This window comes from Vombatus ursinus, unplaced genomic scaffold (assembly GCF_900497805.2).
Source record: "Vombatus ursinus unplaced genomic scaffold, bare-nosed wombat genome assembly UNPS02014841.1, whole genome shotgun sequence".
NCBI classification, from domain to species: Eukaryota; Metazoa; Chordata; class Mammalia; order Diprotodontia; family Vombatidae; genus Vombatus; species Vombatus ursinus.
The window spans coordinates 18,593,351-18,614,469 of record NW_020954619.1 but is presented as its reverse complement, the minus strand read 5'-3'; the positions used below and the strand labels follow the sequence as shown (position 1 = coordinate 18,614,469).

The following is a 21,119-nucleotide window of genomic DNA, read 5'->3' as shown; positions in this document are numbered from 1 at the left end:
ATGTGTCAAGTTCTCTGCAAACTTAGCACTCGATAAAAATGATTGTTGTTATTACTAACCATCTTTATGCAGATAACTCTTAGATCCATATGTCTAGCCTGTCTCACTTCTGAACTTGAGTCCAAGATCACTAACTGCCTAGTGGATATCTCCTCCTGGATGTCCTATTGGCATCTTACACTCAATATATCCCAAATAGAACTCATGATCTTTCCTCTAACTCATCCTTTTTCTCAACTTCCCTATTTCAGTAGAGGGTACTACCATTTTTTTCAACTAACCAGGTTCATAACCTCAAAGTAAGTTAACCTGTACTTTTCGGTCTCTGTCAACCCCATATCCAACTAGGTCCCAAGTCTCATCAGTATAACTTCCACATCAGTTCTCCTTTCATTTCTTTGTATCTCCTCTGCTGACTACCACTCTAAATTCTCATTATTCTTTTACCTGTACTTTAACAATGGCCTCATAATTGGTCTCCCTTCATTCAATCTCATTCCTTTCCAATTCATCCTCCACATAGCTTCCAACTTAATATTCCTAAAGCACAGGTCTGTCCCTGGTATTCCTTGCTCAAGAAGCTTAAATGCATTCTTAATGGCCTTTTGGTCAAAATATAAAATCCTAAATCTGGTATTTAAAACCCTCAACAATATGGCTTCAACCTACTTTTCTAGTCTTAATGATTCTTCTCTCCTTGCATTCCATGTTCCAATCAAAACAGCTCATTGACTCTTCCCCATATTATGACATTCCATCTCTCGCTTCCATGACTTTGAATAGGTTCCTCACATCCAGAGTGTTCTCTGTCCTCATCCCTGCCTCTTCCTTCCTTCAGAGCATGGTTTGTGTGTCATCTCCAGCAAGAGGCCTTGCCTGACTATGTTGGTAATTCTCTTCCTCTTGAGATCACTCAGTATAACTTTACATTTACTTCAGTCAATCCACAAACTTAATTCAGTGCCTATTCTACATTATCTGCCACTATTTCAGGCCCTCAGTATGAAAAGAAAAAAGTGAGAGTTGGTATCCTCCAGGAATTAAAAATCTATTGGGGAAGATAACACATACATATATAGGTACACAGAAAATAGAATGTTCCAAAAGTCCTAGCACAATTTGAAGTTATTAAATTGCACTAAGACTTTGGGGATACCCTAACTAAACAAAATAAATGTGTAATTTTTACTTATAATTCAAATTCCTCCAGCAGAATTTAAGTGTGCACCTCTCTGAGTGCAAAGGCTATATATGTGGTTATTTCTTATCTTCAGCACAGTACAAAAGAATACGAAAGATCACTTTGGTACTCTTAGCAAAAATAGGCCAAAAGAGCAACTCTTAAAGTATATGCTTACTTTGTCTCCATAAAATTATTATGAAGATAGTCTCTGCACACACTGAGGAACTGCAGATAGAAAATGAGTTTTATTTCCCAAAAAAGAAATATGGACCAGATTGCATTAGAGACTTTGGAAGCTGTTCAATAGCTTCCAATAATCCCCAACCACTTGCTGCATGTAAATACCTGTATCTTAAACCCTAATATTCTCCAAGATAACATGAGCTGAGCCTTAAAAAATAATTAAGGGTTTCAACAGAGGTGATGGGATCATAATATCATAGCTCTGGAATTGCATGGGCCCTTAGAAATCTTCAGATCCAACCATCTTACAGATGAGGAAAATAAGGCACAGAAAGTTTAAGTCACTTGTCCATGCTCTCCCAACTAGTAAATGTTTGAGGAAAAATTTGAACTCAGGTCTTGTTACTCTAAATCCAATGCACAACACCATATTGCCCTCCTTGAAGAGAGGAGAAAGAACATCCCAAGCATGGTAGAAACCTGTACAAAAGGCAAATGATATATCATGAGAAGGAAACATCAAATAGTATGTTCTGGTTGGAATGTAAATAGAAGAAAGATGTAATCAGCCTGGAAAGTCAGGCTAGAACTTAGTTTCAACTCCCCATTGGTCCCTTCCCCTTTCCCCATTCACGTGTGTGTTTTCCTCCTTTAGATTGTAAGCACTTTGTGGGCAGGGATGGTCTTTGTTATCTCCAGCCCAACAGTAGTTGGCACTTAAAAATGTTTATTGAATTGAACTGACTGTAAAGGGCTTTTAAAAATGCCAGACAGAGTCAATAAGTAGCCACTAAGAGGAGTGTCCTAGAGGACCTAGAGGGCCACATGTGGCCTCAAGGCCACAGGTTCCCCACCCCTGCCCTAACCCATATTTTCCAATTCTTTTTCTTTGGTTTCAGGACTAGGAAGATCTACAATTATTGTTCAAAAGCATTTTAAGAATCAAATCAGGAAGAATTAAACTAAAATTTATTCTTAAATAATCAGAAGATAAAAGAATTGAAAAGTGGCATTAGCACATATGGTAACATCAACAACCTTCACTAAATAAGTGTAAATGGAGCTATCAGAACTATTACAGTGCTGAAGATTGATTGCTACTGTAGAATCCTATGTCCTCCAGAAAAATAAAAAAATCTTCATCTTCAAATCAGTTATTGAATATGAACAGTATATATTACATCCAACCCTTCATTTGTCTCCTTTTTCTAGCATTACTTCTTATTCCTTCATGGATGATGCTTTTGCCCCCTTTGGTCAATGACACCAGCAGAGATTCATGAAGCTTTTCATGTATCTATGAACACTGATCTCTGTGCCTTTTGTGGGGTCATTCATTATCTCAATTAGGAAGATCCTCTCACTTCACATTATCTAAATTATCTTCCTTCCTCAAGACAAAAACAAAAAATAAAACCTTTTCAAATCCCACCTTCAGGAAATACTCCAATTAAAAAAAAACTATCAACATTTCAATTCCATGTTCAAAGACTCATCAAGGTCTTCTTTTCCTACATGTCCATCCTGTACAGTCAATAAAATTTACATTTATTAAGCACCTACTATGCGCCAAGCACTGTATGTAGTATTATTAGAATTATATCAAATTCATCTTAAGCACTATTATGCACTGCTTAGTACCATATTACCCAGATAAACCTACATCAGAAACATTTGACAACAAACATTATTTAACATGATATATTTACACATATATGTTACCCTGTGGTGTGTTTCTCTCTTTTTTCTTAAGGAAAGTTCTTCAAAGAGAACCAAGGTTTAGTCTTTGGTACAACATACATTCATACTTAGGACCATGCTATGGAATGGCCCTTATAGATCAACTAATCTAGCTCCACTTTACAAAGGAGCAAATTGAGTCCAAAGAAGTCAAGTAATTTGCCCAAGGTGACACATGGTAGTAAGTGAGAAAGCTACAAAAGGTCACATTAATAATAATTCTGTACAGTTTACAAAGCACTTTCATAACAACAAACTTACGAGATATATAATAAAAATTTGCCTCATTTTACAGATGAAGAAGTTAAGGTCTTCTCACCCCAAAATCAGTATTTTATCCATTACACCATAGGAACCTGAACAAAGAGTACACACATGCTGTAAGAACCCCTTCCCTAATTGCTCAGCTTTTCATTCCCCTTTCTGAATTCCTTTCCCAGCAGAGTGATACAGTTCCCAGGTCCAAGGATCAGAGCATCATTGATTCAGTGCTGGAAGAGACATTAAATCTAGTTCAATTTTAAACGAAAAATAAAAATTGAATTCCAGAGGGACCATGACTTAAGAATGGTAAATGATTCAAACCCAGCTCCTCTGACTCCCAATTTTAAAAAAAGGAAAAAAAAAAAAAACCTCTTTCCATGCTACTGTGCTGATTATGCAGGAAAACGTGCACCTTTGGGAAGTCATATCCTCAAACCCCTCCCTGGAGGCACTTCTATAACGGCTGGCTACAAACCCTAACTTTGGTGCCTGTCCCCCTTCCCCACCTTCCTCTTTGCCCCAAGAAGCAAAAGGAACAACTGAAAGACAATTCAAATGGCCCCTTTCTTCCATGTCCCCCAGGAAAATCACTCCCCGATCCCCAAACCCCTTTTTTGGCTATACGAAGTAGTCAAACCTTTCCAAAGCTCTTGCCCCCCTCCCCAGATTATCAAAACCTAAACCTCCATTTCTCCTTTCCCCAGAAATCCCATCTTCCTCGAAGACCATTCTACCCTCCCCAGCCCCTAGACAACCTCTCTTCCCAGAAGCCCTCATTCTCCTCTTTTGTGCAGGGAATACCATCCCCTTTCCTTCCAAAAGGGTGCTCAGCAGGGGGGACCACACACTTCCTCCCGAGAGGGGAGGGTATGGGGGGGGGAGGCTCGTCCGACGCGAGCTCTCAAAAGGCGCATGCGCCCCCATTCGGCGCTCAGAGCCGGAGCGCGGGCGCCGCAGGTCGAGCGCATTGCGGGTTTGGGGGAAGCAAGCTAGAGGAGGGAGGGGGGATTCTCCAGCGTGGAGCGGGGATCTTAGGGGGCTGCGAAGGCGGCTGGGGGGCAGCGGCCGCCTGGGCAGGAGACCAGGCAGGGGGTGACTTACAATTTCAGCATCCACTCCCCCTCCAGCACCAGGGTCCAGTTGGAGGAGGTCATAGCTCGGACCCGACTGTGCTCCTCCTGCCCTGCCGCTGCCGAAGGGAGCCCGGCCATCGCCACGGCCACCGCCACGGCCACGGCCACGGCCACGAGGCGTGGGGCCCCAGGCCCCCGGGCCTCCCTGGCGCTTGGGCCGGCCATGTTGAAAGGCAGGAGGGAAGACAAGCTTTGAAAGTCAGGAAGTGAAGCAGAGGCTGGCTCTGCGGCGGGGAGGGGGGCGGGCTCCGGTTTTTTCTCCCTCCCCCCCGCTCACCACCTCAGGCCCCCACCCTTTTCTCCCTTTCTTTTTTAAGGTGGTCTGGAGAGATTCTCCGATTCCCCAGCCTCTTAACCTGAGCGGAGGGTCCCCCAGGTTGGATCTTTGACCAGACCAAATCGGAAGGAAAAGCCGAAAAGCCCAGGCCCCCTCCCCCGCAGCCCCTAGTCTCCATCCTCTCAGCCTCGAGGTCTTTCCACGCCTTCTTTTCCTTTTCACTTGCTTTTGGGCTTGGGGTGGTTGCCATAGCAACGAGCGCCCTTTCCTCCCCTCCTTTTGATGGTTGCCACAGCCGAAAATAAACCGATGAGCCAACGTGCTTTTATTAAAAGAGAAGCTTTCGTGGTGGCTCCGCAGTGGAGGAAGGGTGTGGGGATTTTTTTTTTGTTGTTGTTGCGGCTGTTGTATTGGGCCTTTGGAGAGAAAGGGAAAAGGCAAACAGAAAATTGCCACCAGCCAATCTTCAGTACGGAATTGGCAAACAAAAACAGCTACCTGTAGTAGGATTTTCATGTTGCTGTTGAAATATTGGGCATTCGTTGCTGGAGGGAACATGAAGGTCATTTTTAACTTGGTATTTTAAAAATCTGGCTAGTACAATTCAATAGGTCTAAGAAGAGTACTGTCAGTGAAAAAAATGACAGGCTCTTTTAAAAGAAATGCGGTTGTATTTATGTGAGCTAAACAGATTGATCTTTGATATCACACTTTTATTCGTGGACTTCGTAACAGGTATATATTACACTAAGGATTTATGGAGTACTAAACTGGATAACCTACCACTTTGCCTAGCATGGTAGTAGCTGCTTTAAGTAATAATAACCAAGGTTATGTCCAACCTGAAAATTTACAGAGCATTTTGCTTGTAGTATTATCACCATTTTGCAGAGGAAGAAACCAACTGAAAAAGATTAAATGACTTCAGAGTTGGGCTTCTAATCTGGTTGCCTGCTTGGTACAAACTGAGAAGTTAATGGGGTCTACAGTCATCAAGAAAGGAGTTAGAGAAACTAGTAAAATGTAAAGTGGACTTTGAAATAAATAGGATAGACATTTTAGGAATCAAGAATCATTCAGTGAAGGTAGGAATTGTGAAATATTTAATACTAGAGTTCTGAGGTCATTTAGTATAACTGCCTGCCTTTTTTCTTGGAATCCATTTTATCACATCAGTCTGATCCATTCTCTTCTTGAATATAACCAAGGAAAAGGATGTTGCTTATTTGGCGGGATGATCTGTTAACTTATTGTACAATCCTGATAGATCTGCTTCCCTATAACAGTTCACTTTAGTTCTGCCCTCTAAAGTAGGAACAAATTTACCCTGTCTTATACAAGTTTGCTTTTCAAATATTTGAATCCAGTTATGTTTTTCCTTACTGTCTCTTCTGTTCAATTCAGCAAACATTTTTAAAAGTGCTCTATGTAGAGAACACTGCCAAAGGCTAGGAATACAAAAATAAAAATGATTCCTTCTCTGAAGGAGCTTACATTTTAATATGAGGATTTCTTATCTTCACAGATTTGTAGTTAGTAATTTCTGAATACAGCACTAACAAATGGGGAATCAGGAAGGTGTTGGTAAAGGAAAGAGCAATTGAGCTGAGCCTTAATGGAAGCTAGCATTATGAGAAATGAAGGTAAAGAAGCAGAGCATTCTTATGCAAAGGCATAGAGATGGGAGAATTTTTCACTGGAGGATAATTAATAATGCACTCTTGAAATGTGGTATGTACTGGAGAGGGCACTAAAGGTAATAGGAAAAGGGAGAGCATTCCTTGAACCAGAAAAATTACTTAAAGAATAGGTGACACTCTTGGCCACAGTGCTGGGAGTCATAGCTCAGAAGAGTAAGTTAAAGCTGTTGCAAGATTAAAGTCGAATTTAAATAACTATAAAGGGACATCCACTGTTCGTGAATGGGTCTGATGAGATAAAGATAGGAATATACCAAAAAATTAAATTTTAAGATAAAATTAAAATGTCAGTGACCTTTATGGACTTAGATAAAATCATATTAAAGCTTATATGGAGAAAGTAGTAGGCAACTATCTAAATTAGGAGTACTCTGAAGAGTTGAAGGTAGTTTTACACACTTAGATTTTTAAGATATAAAGCAGTTTGCAGAGCTATCTGGCTCAGGAAACAAAATGGAAAATTAGATCAACAAACTTAGAGATACACCAGAGAGGTGACAAAATGTTCACGAAAAATTAGTGTTTGATAAACCTGTAGAAAGTTTTAAAAAAATCTTGGGTTAAAAATTCATCTTTTAACAAATATACTTAGGCAAAATAACAACCAGGTAGGAAAGGCATTTAGATCTACATCTTATATCATGAAACTCCAATAAATTCCAGCTGGATGAGATTCTTAAACATTAAAATGGAGTAAAGCATTTATTTCAATCATGCAGTGAAAACTGAGTTCTATTATTCAACAAAAAGGCAGCTATTAGGGAAAATACTGCTATACTTGACTGAAAATAAATCTTGTAAGACATTTGGAACTAAGATGGAAAAATACTACAAATGACATTAAAAATTTGACAGTGTAGGAAGAATTGGTAATAATTCCATATTCATATTGCAATAAACAGTTTTTAAAAGAGTATAACTATTAAAAGAAAACTGATAATTTGAAATACTCAATATCACTAATAACTAATAATAACCTAAATGAATAATCACTAATATCTTTATATACAATTTAAAACCTTAAGGTACTGCTTCATACTCAGCAATGGGAAAAACAAATTTAAATAAATTAATCACAGAATTTAAAGGACTTAAATAGCTATCGAGTACAATCTATAAAAAAGAATCCCATGCTGGTAAATGGTAAACTAGCCTTTGAAGGCCTCACCAGGTAAAACTGCTGAGGTTGTGGAAGAAAAAGTATATTCAACTATTGCCAGTATACTAATAAACTTGTAGAAGCTTTTTAGAGAGCAATCTGGCATTACATAATGAAAGTTGCAAAAGTAATGATAGCCTTTGACTGTATCTAATTATTTCATTGTTGGCAATATAGGTTGGAAGTTATTACTGAAAACCAAAACAAAAGCTAAATCAGGACTGGAATTCAGGAGAGAGACTGATATGGAAAAGTCTAGATCTGGTATTGATCTACCTGCTGAACTAAAGATAATGAGATCACCAGTGGTTTATTAAAGAAAGAAGAGATCCTAGGACAGAGTTCAAGAGTACACTAAAGGCATATGTCTTAGGACAAGGACCAGTAAAGAAGACTGAAGGACATCAGCCAGAGAGCAATGTCATGGAAACTTGAAGCGCTTAGCAGTGTGTAATCAATATCAAATGTTGCGAAGAGGAAGAAAGATAATAGCCTGGAAAAAGGTCATCAGATTTGGCATTTCATAGTTCCTGAAGGTTCAATGCCTAGACAGTTGATAAACATTAAACACCAGTTATTTGAGATATGGTGCTAAACTCTGGGGATAGCAAGCAAAAGAGATTCCCTGCACTCCAGGGAGGACTTCATCATCTGATGGGGAAGACAACATGCAAGCAAGTGTATACAAATAAGACAATATATATAATGGGTGAGATATATATATATATATATATATATATAGCTAGGTGGCTCAGTGGATAGAACACTGTCCCTGAAGTCAGGAGGACCTGAGTTCAAATCCAGCCTCAGACATATAACACTCACTAGCTGTGTGACTCTGGGCAAGTCACTTAACCCCAATTGCCTCACCAAAACAAAACAAAACAAAAAAATAACAAACGGACAATATATAGGATAAATCTGAAATGATAACAGAGGAAAGGTACTAGAATTTAGAGGGATAAAAAATTACTATAGAAGTGTTGGGATTTTATCTGGAACATCAAAGAAACCAGATTGTGGAGGTAAGGCAGAGAGAAAATTTTTATACATGGGAACAGATTAGAAATGCCCAAGGTGGGGATTTGGAATATTTGTATCTTGTTCAAGGAGCAGCAGGAGACCTAGTCAGCAGAATACCTGGCACGTCATAGGAGCTTAATAAATGATAGTTGACTGACTCTGGATGGGAGTAGAATTGAGTGAGGGATGAGCCAGAGGACTGCTTTTTCTGCTAGCTGCTTTTTGCTTGCTTACTGCCCTGCCAATGATTCTAATCATTTGCTCCATGTGGCTTGCACATCTGCTAAGCTGTATGAGATTGCCACTCTTCCCTTCTTGTTCATCACTAGTAGAGTGGAGTCTTGGGCAGCATGGAGAGAGGCTCCTTCATTTCCTATTCATCTCTGTCCTTTTGTCTCCCACCCCTTTGAATGTCTGCCCTACCTCATCATTTGTAATTTTTACCTTATTTGGCATACATGTGTTTAGTAGTTGGTTGTCCAGACCATATGGGAAAACAGTGGGTGAAACCAGTGCATGGCAGAGTTGACAACTGGTCAGCTATGCGTAGAATCTTTTTAACTGTCTTCTAGAATCTTAACCATTTTGTTATTCTCCATAAATTAGGCCAACATGGTCTTTATGTCCCACCTGGCTAATAATGGCTTTGTTATGGGCTATTCATCTGCCTTATGAGATGGGAGACATGTTAGCCCCTACTTCTGATACTGGTAGATTCCAGAATAGATATGTCTGAATCAAGTCGAGCTAGAATTATAAGATTTTTGGATCAGAAGCATGTTGAAATCATGTTTCATGACCTGATATGTCATGTTAAGTCCTATTTCTCTCATCAGTCTTCTTGCCTATATCTGGGTGAGGTTAGGCACCACATTCTAAGCAGTTAGACTCCCCTGTTGACTAAGCCCTGTTGACATCCAGTTAATTTTTCTGCTATGTGTCAATCATGTCTTTGGCCAAGTTCACAGTAGGTAGTCTCATCTGATTAGCATGAGCCACAGTGGTATCTAGTTGAGTTAGTAGTTGCTCTGTTACGTCTGTCATATTGTTGCTTAGTTACAACAATGTGCTGTATAAGCATATGACATCTAGTTCATTAGTAATAATGTCTTAGTCTGTGTTGGAGGTTGGTTAGTGCAATTGTGCATCTAAATTATGTTGACATCTAGTTCAGCAGGAGTCATCACTTGCTCTGCTACTGAGTTATGTTGACACCCATTTGCAAATACTATTTCTGTTTCTGAACCATGTGGAAAGTATGTTTCTTAGTCTGTTCCTCTTATCTTTCAGTTGTGTTAACTGCAGTTTTTGATACTAATAGTCTCCTGAGCTGGTATGTCTTGAGGCATGTTATAATGCAATTTCTGTACTATAAGTCTCCTACTGTGCTAAGGATAATGTTAGACCCTACCATAAAAAAATTAGCTCATGATACTCTTGCTATTTCTTATTCAAGTTGGAGTGCAATTCTTACGTGATTTATTTTCTATTTTGCATTTGTGAACCATCTATAATCTAGTTCAGCAGCACTAATCACTTCATTTGGAATGTCTATGGAATATTGGTACCCAGTTCACCACTACAAATATTCTCCTCTTTTACATCTGAGCCATTTTCACATCAAGTTCACAGAAATACATTTGCTTTTAAATATGAGCCTTGTGGGTACTCAGTTTTACCACACCAGTATCCTTTTTTGATATTTGAACCACATGATCCCCAATTATTTACTATTAATCTCCTCTGGTATGTCAGAGCAATGTTTTTATCCACTTCAACAGTAATAATCATCTTTTTCAGGAAGTCTGTTATGTATGAACCCTATTGACACTCATTTCCAATACAATTTGTCGTTTTGATCCATGTTGAAGCCAAATTTCTTCATCTCATGCTCTGGTATGTATAAGCTGTGTTCATCACCAGTTCTGAAGCTATTATTCCCCTGAGGACTTGTGATTAAATCAAGATTGCACAGAGGATTTTATTACTACTTGTCTATCTGAGTGATGCTTGAGTGACATTACCCACAAGTTCCACTAGTCTTAGTGTTTTTCCCTCCTTTATGGTAGACAAGGTGACCTCTAGTCTATTTATCTTCTATTATATGTGAAGCATATTGAGAATAAGTGAAACAGTGCTAAACACTTCGGGTGCTGTGTCTTTATTATGACAGTGCCTGTTCCACTGGTATTAGTCTCCTTTCTTATGTTGATATGTAATAAGGTTTGGAACTCCTATTGGTTCCAACACAATTACTTGGTTCCAACACAATTACTGTCTTCTACTGTTATGTCTGAGCAATGTTGACATAATTTCAGCAGTTTTAATCACTTCAGGGGCAATATCTGAATCATGTTGACGACTATGGTGTCCACACTTTAACTTCTCTGATGTATCTGAACCATGTTGATACCTATTTCTTCACACTACATGTCTATCTTAAGCATGATGAATACTTGCTTCACTGTTAGCTGTCTCCTTCAGTATGCAATAGACATGTGGACATCCAGTTCAGCACTAGCAATCCCCTTTATTAGTTGCCTGTTAAATCTGAATCTTATCAACAGCATTTCCAATATTATTTGTTCTTTGAGCTCCCACTATTTGTGTTCCCTTTTAATTATATCTGAGCCATGTTAACAACTCTTTCAAGAGTACTTATCACTATGACATGTCTGAGTCATGAAGGTGATCATAGACACCATTCTTTGTCTCTTCCTCTGATCTCTTTGACCCATGTGAACATCAAGATGAGAAGCAGCAGTCACTTTGTTGTGGTACTCTAATATGTGATAGGTAGGAGGGGAATGGAGAGAGGAGAGTAAAAAGGAGAAGAAGTTGACTATCACCGTCAGAGGTTCAGAAAGGTCAGGAAGAATGAGGATTAAGAAAAGATCACTGAATTTGGCAATTAGAAGACCAGACCATTGGTAACTTTGAAGAGAGCAGTGAAAAGTGGAATGAAAAGGTCAGAAGCTGAATTATGAGGAGTTAAGAGAGAGGGAAAAAAAATGTAGAGGCACCTATTGTGCTTGGCCTCAAGAATTTTAGCAACAAAGGACAGGAGATAGAGGATGGCAGTAGAGATGGAATGATCAAGTGACAGCTTTTTGAGGATGAGGGAGACAGGGATAGGTTTGTAAACAGTAGGAACATAACTAGTATATACAGAAAGATTGGAGATAAATGAAAGAGTGAGGATAACCTGCTGGAAGAAGAGGGAGGGTACAACCTGCTGGAAGAGATGGAATGGAATAGGATCACTTGTGTAGGTAGAGCAGCTGGCCTTGGTAAGGAGTAAGGCCACTTCTTCATGTGCCAGGGTGAATAGTGGCAAAAGGCATCTAAATGATATGAGATGAAGATGGCAGAAGAAGGAGCTCAAAGTAAATAGCCTCAGTTTTTTTTTCTGTTAAACATGGGGCAAAATTCTCAGTCAAGAGGATGGGGGGAAAGGGAGCCATTGGAGGTTTGAGAAGGTATGAAAAGGTCTGGAAAAGCTATTGTGGAAAGTGAGATAGTGAGATGATAAAGGAAATATGTGTAAAAAGATTGCCTAGTGGCTGTAAGGCCCAGTTGAGATTGTGTAACAAATTTATAATGGGCCTAGTCAGAATGGTTGCATGATTTCCTCTACCTTTGTTGAGCAACATGTATGTATGAATGAAAGTGGCAGATGGTGGAAGTGATACAAGGCTGAGGCTTGAAGGTGGGGAGAGATCAGCAATATGATGTAGGAACCAGGGACATAAAGACAGAGTAGAGTTGACCTGGTGGACCAAGGGTACAAGCTGAAAAAAGAAAAGAGTGATTAGTATGAGAACAGTGGCCAGAGAGAGAACTGAGGGTGTGAGAAATTGGAGGTCATGGTTGGGACTAAGAATAGGGTTTGATAAGGGAAGGCAGAGAGAGAGGCAGAAAGGCAATAGATTATGGTCAGATAAGGGGATTTCAGGGTTATTGAATATACAGGCAATACATCTGTGAGTGATAGAAGGATCAAAAGTAGGACTGTCTTGAGTGTGACTGAGGTGGGGTAGAAGAGTAAGTCATGGGAAGTTTGTAGGTTAAGGAACACCTGGGATGTTGGAGGGAGTGGCATGTTGAAGTCACCTAGTATAAGGTCAAGATTTGTTAGCCAGGTACTAAACACATTGAGAAAAGGAGAGTGACCTGGAGGTCTATAAACAACAGTTACTAAGAGTTTGTCTAGTAGTTAATGGATTTCATGAATTTCAAAGGAACTTTGTCAGTCTCTCTTGATGGATCTTCATTCAGATCATACCCCCTGACCATAGGTGTCTCACAGGTCACCTTACCAGACAATATTCTCCTCTCTCTTATGAACTACTTCACTTGGTGATCTCATTAGCTCCCATGGGTTTAATTATCATCTGTATATGGCTGATTCTCACATCTGCCTGTCCTGTCCTAACTTCTCTGCTGACCTCAAGTTTTACTTTTCCAACTCCCTTTCAAACATCTCAGATTGAATGTCCAGTAGACATCTTAAACTCCACATGTCCAAAAATGAACCCATGATCTTTTCCCCCAAACCCTCCTCTATTCCAGACTTCTATATTACTGTCAAGAGGAACATTATCTGTCTCCCAAACTATAGGATTAGTAACAGGTGCCAATAAGATGTAGAGGTTGAGTAACAGAGAAAGTGATTACTGTTCTAAACTAGATATTCATGTATCTCAGACTTATCAGAGAAGTCAAAGAGTGGAATCCATGCTCCCAACCATAAATCATGGATGTCAGTAAATGAAAACTGTTCCTGAAATGGATCCTTGACTTCTCACTCTTTCTCATCCTCATGTCCAATCTGTTGCCAAGACCTGTTAACTTCACTTTTGCAACCTCTCTCAAATAGGCCCTCTTCTTTTCCTCTGATATTTCCATCTCCCTAATGCAAGTCTTCATCACCTCACATTTAGACTATTGCTGGTGAGTCTGCCTTCCTCAAGACTCTTCCCCATTAAAGTCATCCTGAATTCAGTAAGTGATTTTCTTAAAGTACAAGTCCAACCATGTCATCCTTAGTCAATTCCAGTGGCACCCTCTAACCTCCAGGACCAAATACCAAAATTTCTTTTTGGTATTTAAATGCCTTCATTTCAAATATGCCAGGTATTGTGCTAAGCACTGGGAATGCAAAAAGTGGCAAAAGATAGTCCGTGCCCTCAAGGAGCTTACAATCTCCCCACACACACACTCAAACATTCTCTTTGATAGTGATTCTGCCTTCCTTGTTGTTCAGCAAGCAAGGCACGTCCATCTCAACCAGGGGCATTTTCTCTGACTTTTCCTCATACCTGGAATGTTCTCCCTCTTTTTATCTACTTCGTAGCTTCTCTAAATTTCCTTCAAGTCCCAACTAAAACACCATCTTTAATAGTAAGCCCTCCCCACGATCTTTAATGCTAGTGCTTTCCCTCTGTTAATTATTCTCTAATTATCCTATAAGTAGTCTGTACATATTTGTTTGTTGTTTTCCCCATTAGATTATGGGCTCTTTGAGGGCAGAGGCTGTCTTTTGTTTCTTTTTGTATTCCTAACCTGTAGTATAACATGTGGCACTTCAGTAGGCACTTCAGAAATATTTATGGACTAATTAGTTGACTAGAATCTCTAAGCCATGTTGAAATCCATTGCCAATATTTTTTATTATTTTGGGTCAGAATGAAGTCATATTCTTAGTCTCATATGTCTGAGCCATGTAAATGTTTAACACAGCAATAGTAATTACTTTCTCTGGTACTCTGCTATCTCTAAGGATGTTGGTACTGATTGTCTGCTCTACTTAACCTTCTGACCCAATATGAAATTATATTGATGAATTTACTACACTGATATGCCTGAGTCATATGGACATATAGTTTAGCACTAGTGATCCCTTCATGTGGAACCTTGATCTGAAACCTGTTGGAACTATTTCTAACACCTTTTTCCTCCTGGGGCTGGACCATTATTGGGTTATGATGTCTGAGTAATGGAGGAATCCATTTCAGGAATAGTTTTCATTTACTGGCATCCATGATTTATGGTTGGGAGCATGGATTCCACTCTTTGACTTCTCTGATAAGTCTGAGATACATGAATATCTAGTTTAGAATAGTAATCACTTTCTCTGTTACTCAACCTCTACATCTTATTGGCACCTGTTACTAATCCTATATCATTCTGAGGAAGATGAAATCATATTCTTAGTAGTCTTTTTGGATAGATCTAAGCAATGTTATCCACTGGTTCTGACATAATTCCTTTTGTATATTAATGTGTCTGAGTCAAGTGGACACGTCTTTTTCATATAAGCCATGTTGAAATCCAGTTTCATACTCTCTTCCTTCCACTGGTATGTCAGCCATGCAAACCTCCCGTTCTGAGACTATAAGTATCTCTAGATGGTATATGTGAGTCACATTGACATGTACATTTAACACTTAATAGTTTGATCTGTGTTCATGACCATTGTCTAAATTCTTCGTCTCCTTACTTGATATATCTGAGTTATGTGAGCATGTAGATCAGGAGTACTCTGGGAACACTGAGTCATGTTGATTCTGAGTAACAATTTTATTCATCTTTCTAAGCCAAAATGAAACCACATTTCTTAGTTTTTTGCTCTAATAGGCCTGAGTTAAGGAGGATCTAGCACTGGTAATCAGCACTAGTAATCACTTTTCTGGAACTGAGATGGTTCCAAATACTGATGTCAACATTTCTTAACTGATTTTTTTGACACCTGATAATTTGTCTCCCCATTTTTTTATGTCTGAGTCATATTGACATCTTTTTCAAGAGTAGTTACCACTTAACTCTGTCATGTCTGAGCTATGTTGATGACCATGGACTCCATATTTGTCTTCTTCTCAGGTATGTCTGAGACATGCAAAAATCCAGTTCAGAAGTAGCAGTCACTTAGATTGGTACACTGATATCTGTAACTCATGTTGAAACCCATAATTAACTTTATTGATCTTTGCCAAGATGAATCAATTTTCTTAGTCTCTTCCTCTGATAGAACCAAGCATATTAACTAGTCATGTCATTATGCAATGTTTTGTTTTTTTTTTATTAACCTACAAGTCAAGTGGACACATGCTATCCACACTGACAAGACATTTGAATTCCAAGATGACTACTGTTGGTTTCCTCCTCTAATATGTATGATCCTTGCAAACTCCTATTTCTGACACTATTAATTTCCTTAGAAGAGAATTGGTAGTCATGTTGATAACACATGTAATGCTGTATTGTTTTCTGAGCTGGGATTACAATTTGTTTCTTGCTCTAGTATGGTGGTCACTTGTTAGATAGATGTTCCAAAACTTAGTGTACTTCTTATTTCTTTTGAGGTTAAACTGGCCTTTCTTCAATATCATATCATTTTCATTAGTTCATCTCAAACCATGATGAAAGTTGGCTCTTTAGTATAATTTTTGTGCTATGTATCATTTACATAGCCAACTTCTGCCATCATTGTTTTGTCCTGTTGATAGCTCTGAGCCATATTGTGATCCTTTTCAGCACTAGTAATCAACTTTCTCATAACATCTGAGTCAGTGGCCATGCTCTTCACCTTTTTTCTCATCTATTGGTGTATCTTTACACTTATGAACATCCAGTTCAGCAGAAGTAAACACTTTTCTCTGGTGCTTGGGCATCTCTTAAGTCATGTTCATATTGACTACAAATTACTTTATCATTCTGGGACAGGATAAAACCATGTTTCTTAGTCTCCTTCTCTGGTATGCTGACCCTTGTTATCATCCATTTCAAAAGTTGATATTATTTTCTCTGCTACATGTTTCTGTATCTGAAAGTCATACTGAAATACATGACCAACTCCCTTGCAAACTACCAGTCCTGATACTACTAGTTTCCTCAGATGCTATCTGTGTCGTGTAGCTTCCTCAGATGCTGTCTATGAGTCATTTGTGTTATCAATTCTGAGTATTTCTGCCTGATTCAGAATGAAATTGTAACTGTTTTTGTTTCTCTTTTATGTGTTTCTGGCATTATGTTAACAAAATTCATAATATATACCACCACATTGTCAAGTTTAGCCTGTTTTTTGTTCAACACCATATTTTCTGATCTCATTTATCTCAGCCATGATGAAATCCAGCTTTATAATGGACACAGTTCAGTGTACTATGTATCATTTATTTGCCTAACTAATGTGCCACTAGTATTTTTTTATGTGGAATATCATTGAGATATATTGAGAAGTTTTTCAGCAGAAGTAATCAATTCTAATGGAACATCTGAGTCATCTTAGTGACCATGTTGTGCACATTTTCTCTCTTCTCTTTATATATCTGCATCGTGTGAATGTCCAGTCATATCTTTGTCTGCTACTCTGGTATCTCTTAAGTCATGTTACTACATATAAACATTCATACTCATCCTTGGGAGCCAAAATGAAACATTTCTTAGTCACCTCCTAGAATAGGTCTGAGCAGTATCATCCAACAATCTTTCACTGTTCTTTTCCTCACATGCTATTTTTGAATCAAATGGACACTTACTATATTCACTTTCTTTTGAATCCATGTTGATGGATGGATTTATGGTGTTTCCTCAGTTGATATTTGAGCCATGCAATCTTAACAGATGTGACATTTATTAGTGTCTCAGATGATATCCGTGAACCATATTGAAATATTTGCTGAACATTTTATCTCTGAGCAATAAGAAATTCCTGTTGTATAATTTTTGATGTCTTCCTTTAAAATACCTTAGCTATAAGGACATCCAGTTAAGCAGTAGTGACCTGTTGAATCTGGTGGGTTTGAATCCATTTCATAGCTATTTCCAATACTTTTTGTTTTTCTGAGTCCTCACCATTTGTTTTTGTTGTTGAGTCTTCTTAGCCATGTCCAACTCTTCATGACCCTATTTGGGGTTTTCTTGGGAAAGATACTAGAGTGGTTTGCCATTTTCTTCTCCAGCTCCTTTTATAGATGAGAAACTGAGGCAAATGGTAAAATGGCTTGCGCAGGGTTGTGCAACTAGCGAGTGTCCAAGCAGATTTGAATTCACAAAGATGAGTCTTTCTGACTCCAGGCCCACCTGTCTATCCACTAAGTCACCTTGCTGCCCCCCTCATCCCTTTCTCCCATTTATGTTTGATTTTAATTATGGCTGAGGCATATTGACATCAATTTCAGGAGTAATTGCCACTTACTGTGTAATGTCTGTGTCACATTGGTGATCTTGGACTCCATATTATGTCTCATCCTCGTATCTTAAGTCCTGTTGATGTGGATTACAAATTCTCTTTACCATTCTGAGACAGTGAAACCATATTTCTCCACCTGTCTCCTTTTCTGGTATGTCTGAACCATGTTAAGTTTTTAATAACGTTAAATTCTAAAGTAGCAAACACTTCTCTGGTTCTCTGGCATTTCAAAGTTGTGTTGATTTCTTATCGATCTTCTCTATCATTCTGACCCCAGAAAAAAACCTTCTTTCATAGTTTTTTCCTCTGGAATGTCTAAAAGGTGAACATCCAGTTCAAGAATGTTAGTGTCTCTGGAACTCTTGGTATCACTAAGTCACATAACCCATAACCAACTATCTTTCTCATTCTTAACCGGATTAAAACATTTTAGTTGTCTCCTTTAGTATGTCTGAAACTTGTGAACATCCTTTTGGATAGTGTCAGTTGCTTTCTCTGGAACTCTGTTATTTCTTAGTCATGGTGATACAGATTGCAAATCATCTTTACCATTCTAAGTTAGTATGAAACCATATTTTTTAGTCTTCTCCTTTGGTATGTCCATGCTAAAGGAATATCCTGTTCAAGAGTGTTGTCATTCTCTGGTACACTGGTACCCCTATCACATGTTGGTAATTGACTATCAGTTCTCTTTTATCATTCCAAATCAGGATGAAAATATTTCTTAGTCTCCTTCTTTGTTATATCTTGTCCATGTGAACACCAAGTTTAAAAGTAGCAATCATTTTCTCTGGTACTTTGCTCTTACTCTTCTCAGCCATGGCAAAATCCATTTCTTTATTACAAAGTAATTTGTTCTTCTGTGTATCATATGCCTGGCCAATTCCACTGCTAATATTTTCTCCCAGAAATAGCACTAAGCACTGTGATACTTTTCATCAGTAGGAAACACTTGTAGCAGAGTATTCAAGTTATCTTAATGACTGTGCACACGTTCCTCTTTCAATATGTCTGTGCCATCCAGTTTTGTAGTAGTGATCACTTTATCTGCTACTCTAATATTTCTAAGTAATGTTGATAACTATTACCATTCATATTCATTCTTTGGAGCTAAAATGAAAACCTATTTATTACTTTCCTCCTGGAATAGGTCTGAGCCATGTTAATCACCAGTCTGACACTACTTTTTTTCTTCAGGTGTTATGTTTGAATCAAGTGGACACCTATTATCTGTACTCTTTCAAGCCATGATGATGTACAGATTTGCTGTTGTTTCCTCGGCTGGTATGTCTGAGCAATGTAAGCAAGGCAGATATAACACTATTATTGTCTCAGATTTTATCTGAGTTGTGTTGAAACATAGATCTAACAATTTCTGAGCCATGAGGAATTTTCGTTTTCTAAAATGCCTGAGCTATGTGGGCATGTTGTTCAGGACCAACAGTTCAGTCCACTAGAGTCCTGTGAGATCTGAATTTAATGCTGTTTGCTCTTCCTGAACTCCCACAATAGAGTAAATATCATATACTGTGGCGTATTTGAATGAGATTAGTTACCATGAATCCATTCTTTGTCTCATCCTCTGACATATGTAAATTATAGTGATATGGGTTACAAATCTTTATCATTCTGAGTCAATTTGAAGCCATCTTTCTTAGTCTCCTCCTATGTTCCATCTGAGCCATTTGAATATCCAGTTCAAGTGTCGATAGCTTTTTTCTAGTACTCTGATATTGCTAAATAAGGTTGAAACCCACAACCAACCATCATTCTCATTATGAGCTGGGCTGGAAAAATATTTCTTAGTCTCTTACTACCATATGTCTGAGCCATGTGAATATCAAGTTCAAAAGGAGAAATCAATTTCTCTGGTTGGCTGACATTTCTATGTCATGTTTATATGGATAACCTACCCAATTTTTAATTCTAAGCCAAGATGAAACCATATTTCTCTTTCTTCTCCACTGGTATTTCTGAGCCATATGAACATCCAGTTCAAAAGTAACTAACACTTTCTCTGATAATCTGGAATTTCTAAGTCATTTGCATAATTCTTTTTGCCATTCTGAGGCAGGATGAAACCATATTCCTTAGTCTCCTCCTATGTTATGTCTGAGTTATGTGAATATAAACTTAAAAAGGAAAAATCTCTTTCTCGGGTATCTTAGTGTCTATAAGTTATTTTGATATTGACTGTCAATTCTCTTTATTATCCCAAGTCAGTGAGGAAACCAATTTCTACACATCTGCTATCTCTGAGCCATGGGAACATCCAGTTCAAAAGCAGCACACACTTTCTCTATTATTCTGGTTGGCATCACTAAGTCACTTTGATCTAGATTGCAAATCTTCTTTATCATTTTAAATCAAGATGAAACCATGTTTCTTAGTCTGCTCCTCTGGCATGTCTAAGCCATGTAAACATCCAGTTAAGAGTGTAATCACCTTCTCTGGTATCTATAAGTCATGTGGATAATTATTGCAAATCCTCTTTGTCATTCAGGGCAAAGGTGAAGCCATATTTCTTAGTCTCTTCTAAGACTGAGCCATGCAAAATATCCATTCCAAAAGTAGCAGTCACCTTCTTTGGTACTGGCAATGAATTTTCCTTGAATCTGGTATGCTTAAAATTATTGCTACTTATTTTCAAACTTCTTTTCCATTATGAAACATGATGAAAATATATTTCTTAGTTTCATTCTCTGGTATAACTCAACAATGTGAACATCCAGTTCAAAAATAAAAATCATTATGGTGCAGCCATCTTTCTCATTCCACACTAAGATGAAACCATTTTTATTAGGCTTCTCATCTGGTGTGTCTGAGTAATGTGAACGTTCATTTCAAAGGTAGAAATCACTTTCTCTGGTACAGTGGCATCTCTAGATCATGGTAATACTTAATAACCAATATATTTTATCAATCAGAGCCAGCATGAAATCATGTTTCTTAGTCATCTCTTATTTGTCTGAATCATGGAAATATATAGTCCAATAGTAGCAAACACTTTCTGCGGTACTCTGATATCTCTAAGGAATGTTGGTAGTTCTTTCCAAACCTCTTTCCCATTTGGAGAGAGGATCAAACTATCTTTCTTTCCATCTGTGATATGATTGAGCCACACACATGTTCAGTGTAGTAGTAGAAATGACTTTGCTTTTCTCTATCATATTTATAAGGATGACCAATTCATTTTATTATTCTGAGCCATAATATTTTTAGTCTCCTTCTCTGATATGTCTGAGCTCTGTGTAAATGTCTAGT

At 38.3% G+C, this 21,119-nt stretch overlaps 1 protein-coding gene across 1 annotated transcript in view; it reads right to left on the bottom strand.

Annotated features, from left to right (window-relative positions):
• TMX4 (thioredoxin related transmembrane protein 4) overlaps positions 1-4,683 on the bottom strand; it is a 100,150-nt gene extending 95,467 nt beyond the window's left edge. The window contains exon 1 of the mRNA XM_027840370.1: positions 4,472-4,683. Within this exon, the coding sequence (XP_027696171.1) occupies positions 4,472-4,668 (197 nt within the window). The 5' untranslated portion in view covers positions 4,669-4,683. The remainder of the gene's footprint in view (positions 1-4,471) is intronic.
• Positions 4,684-21,119: the final 16,436 nt, after the last annotated feature.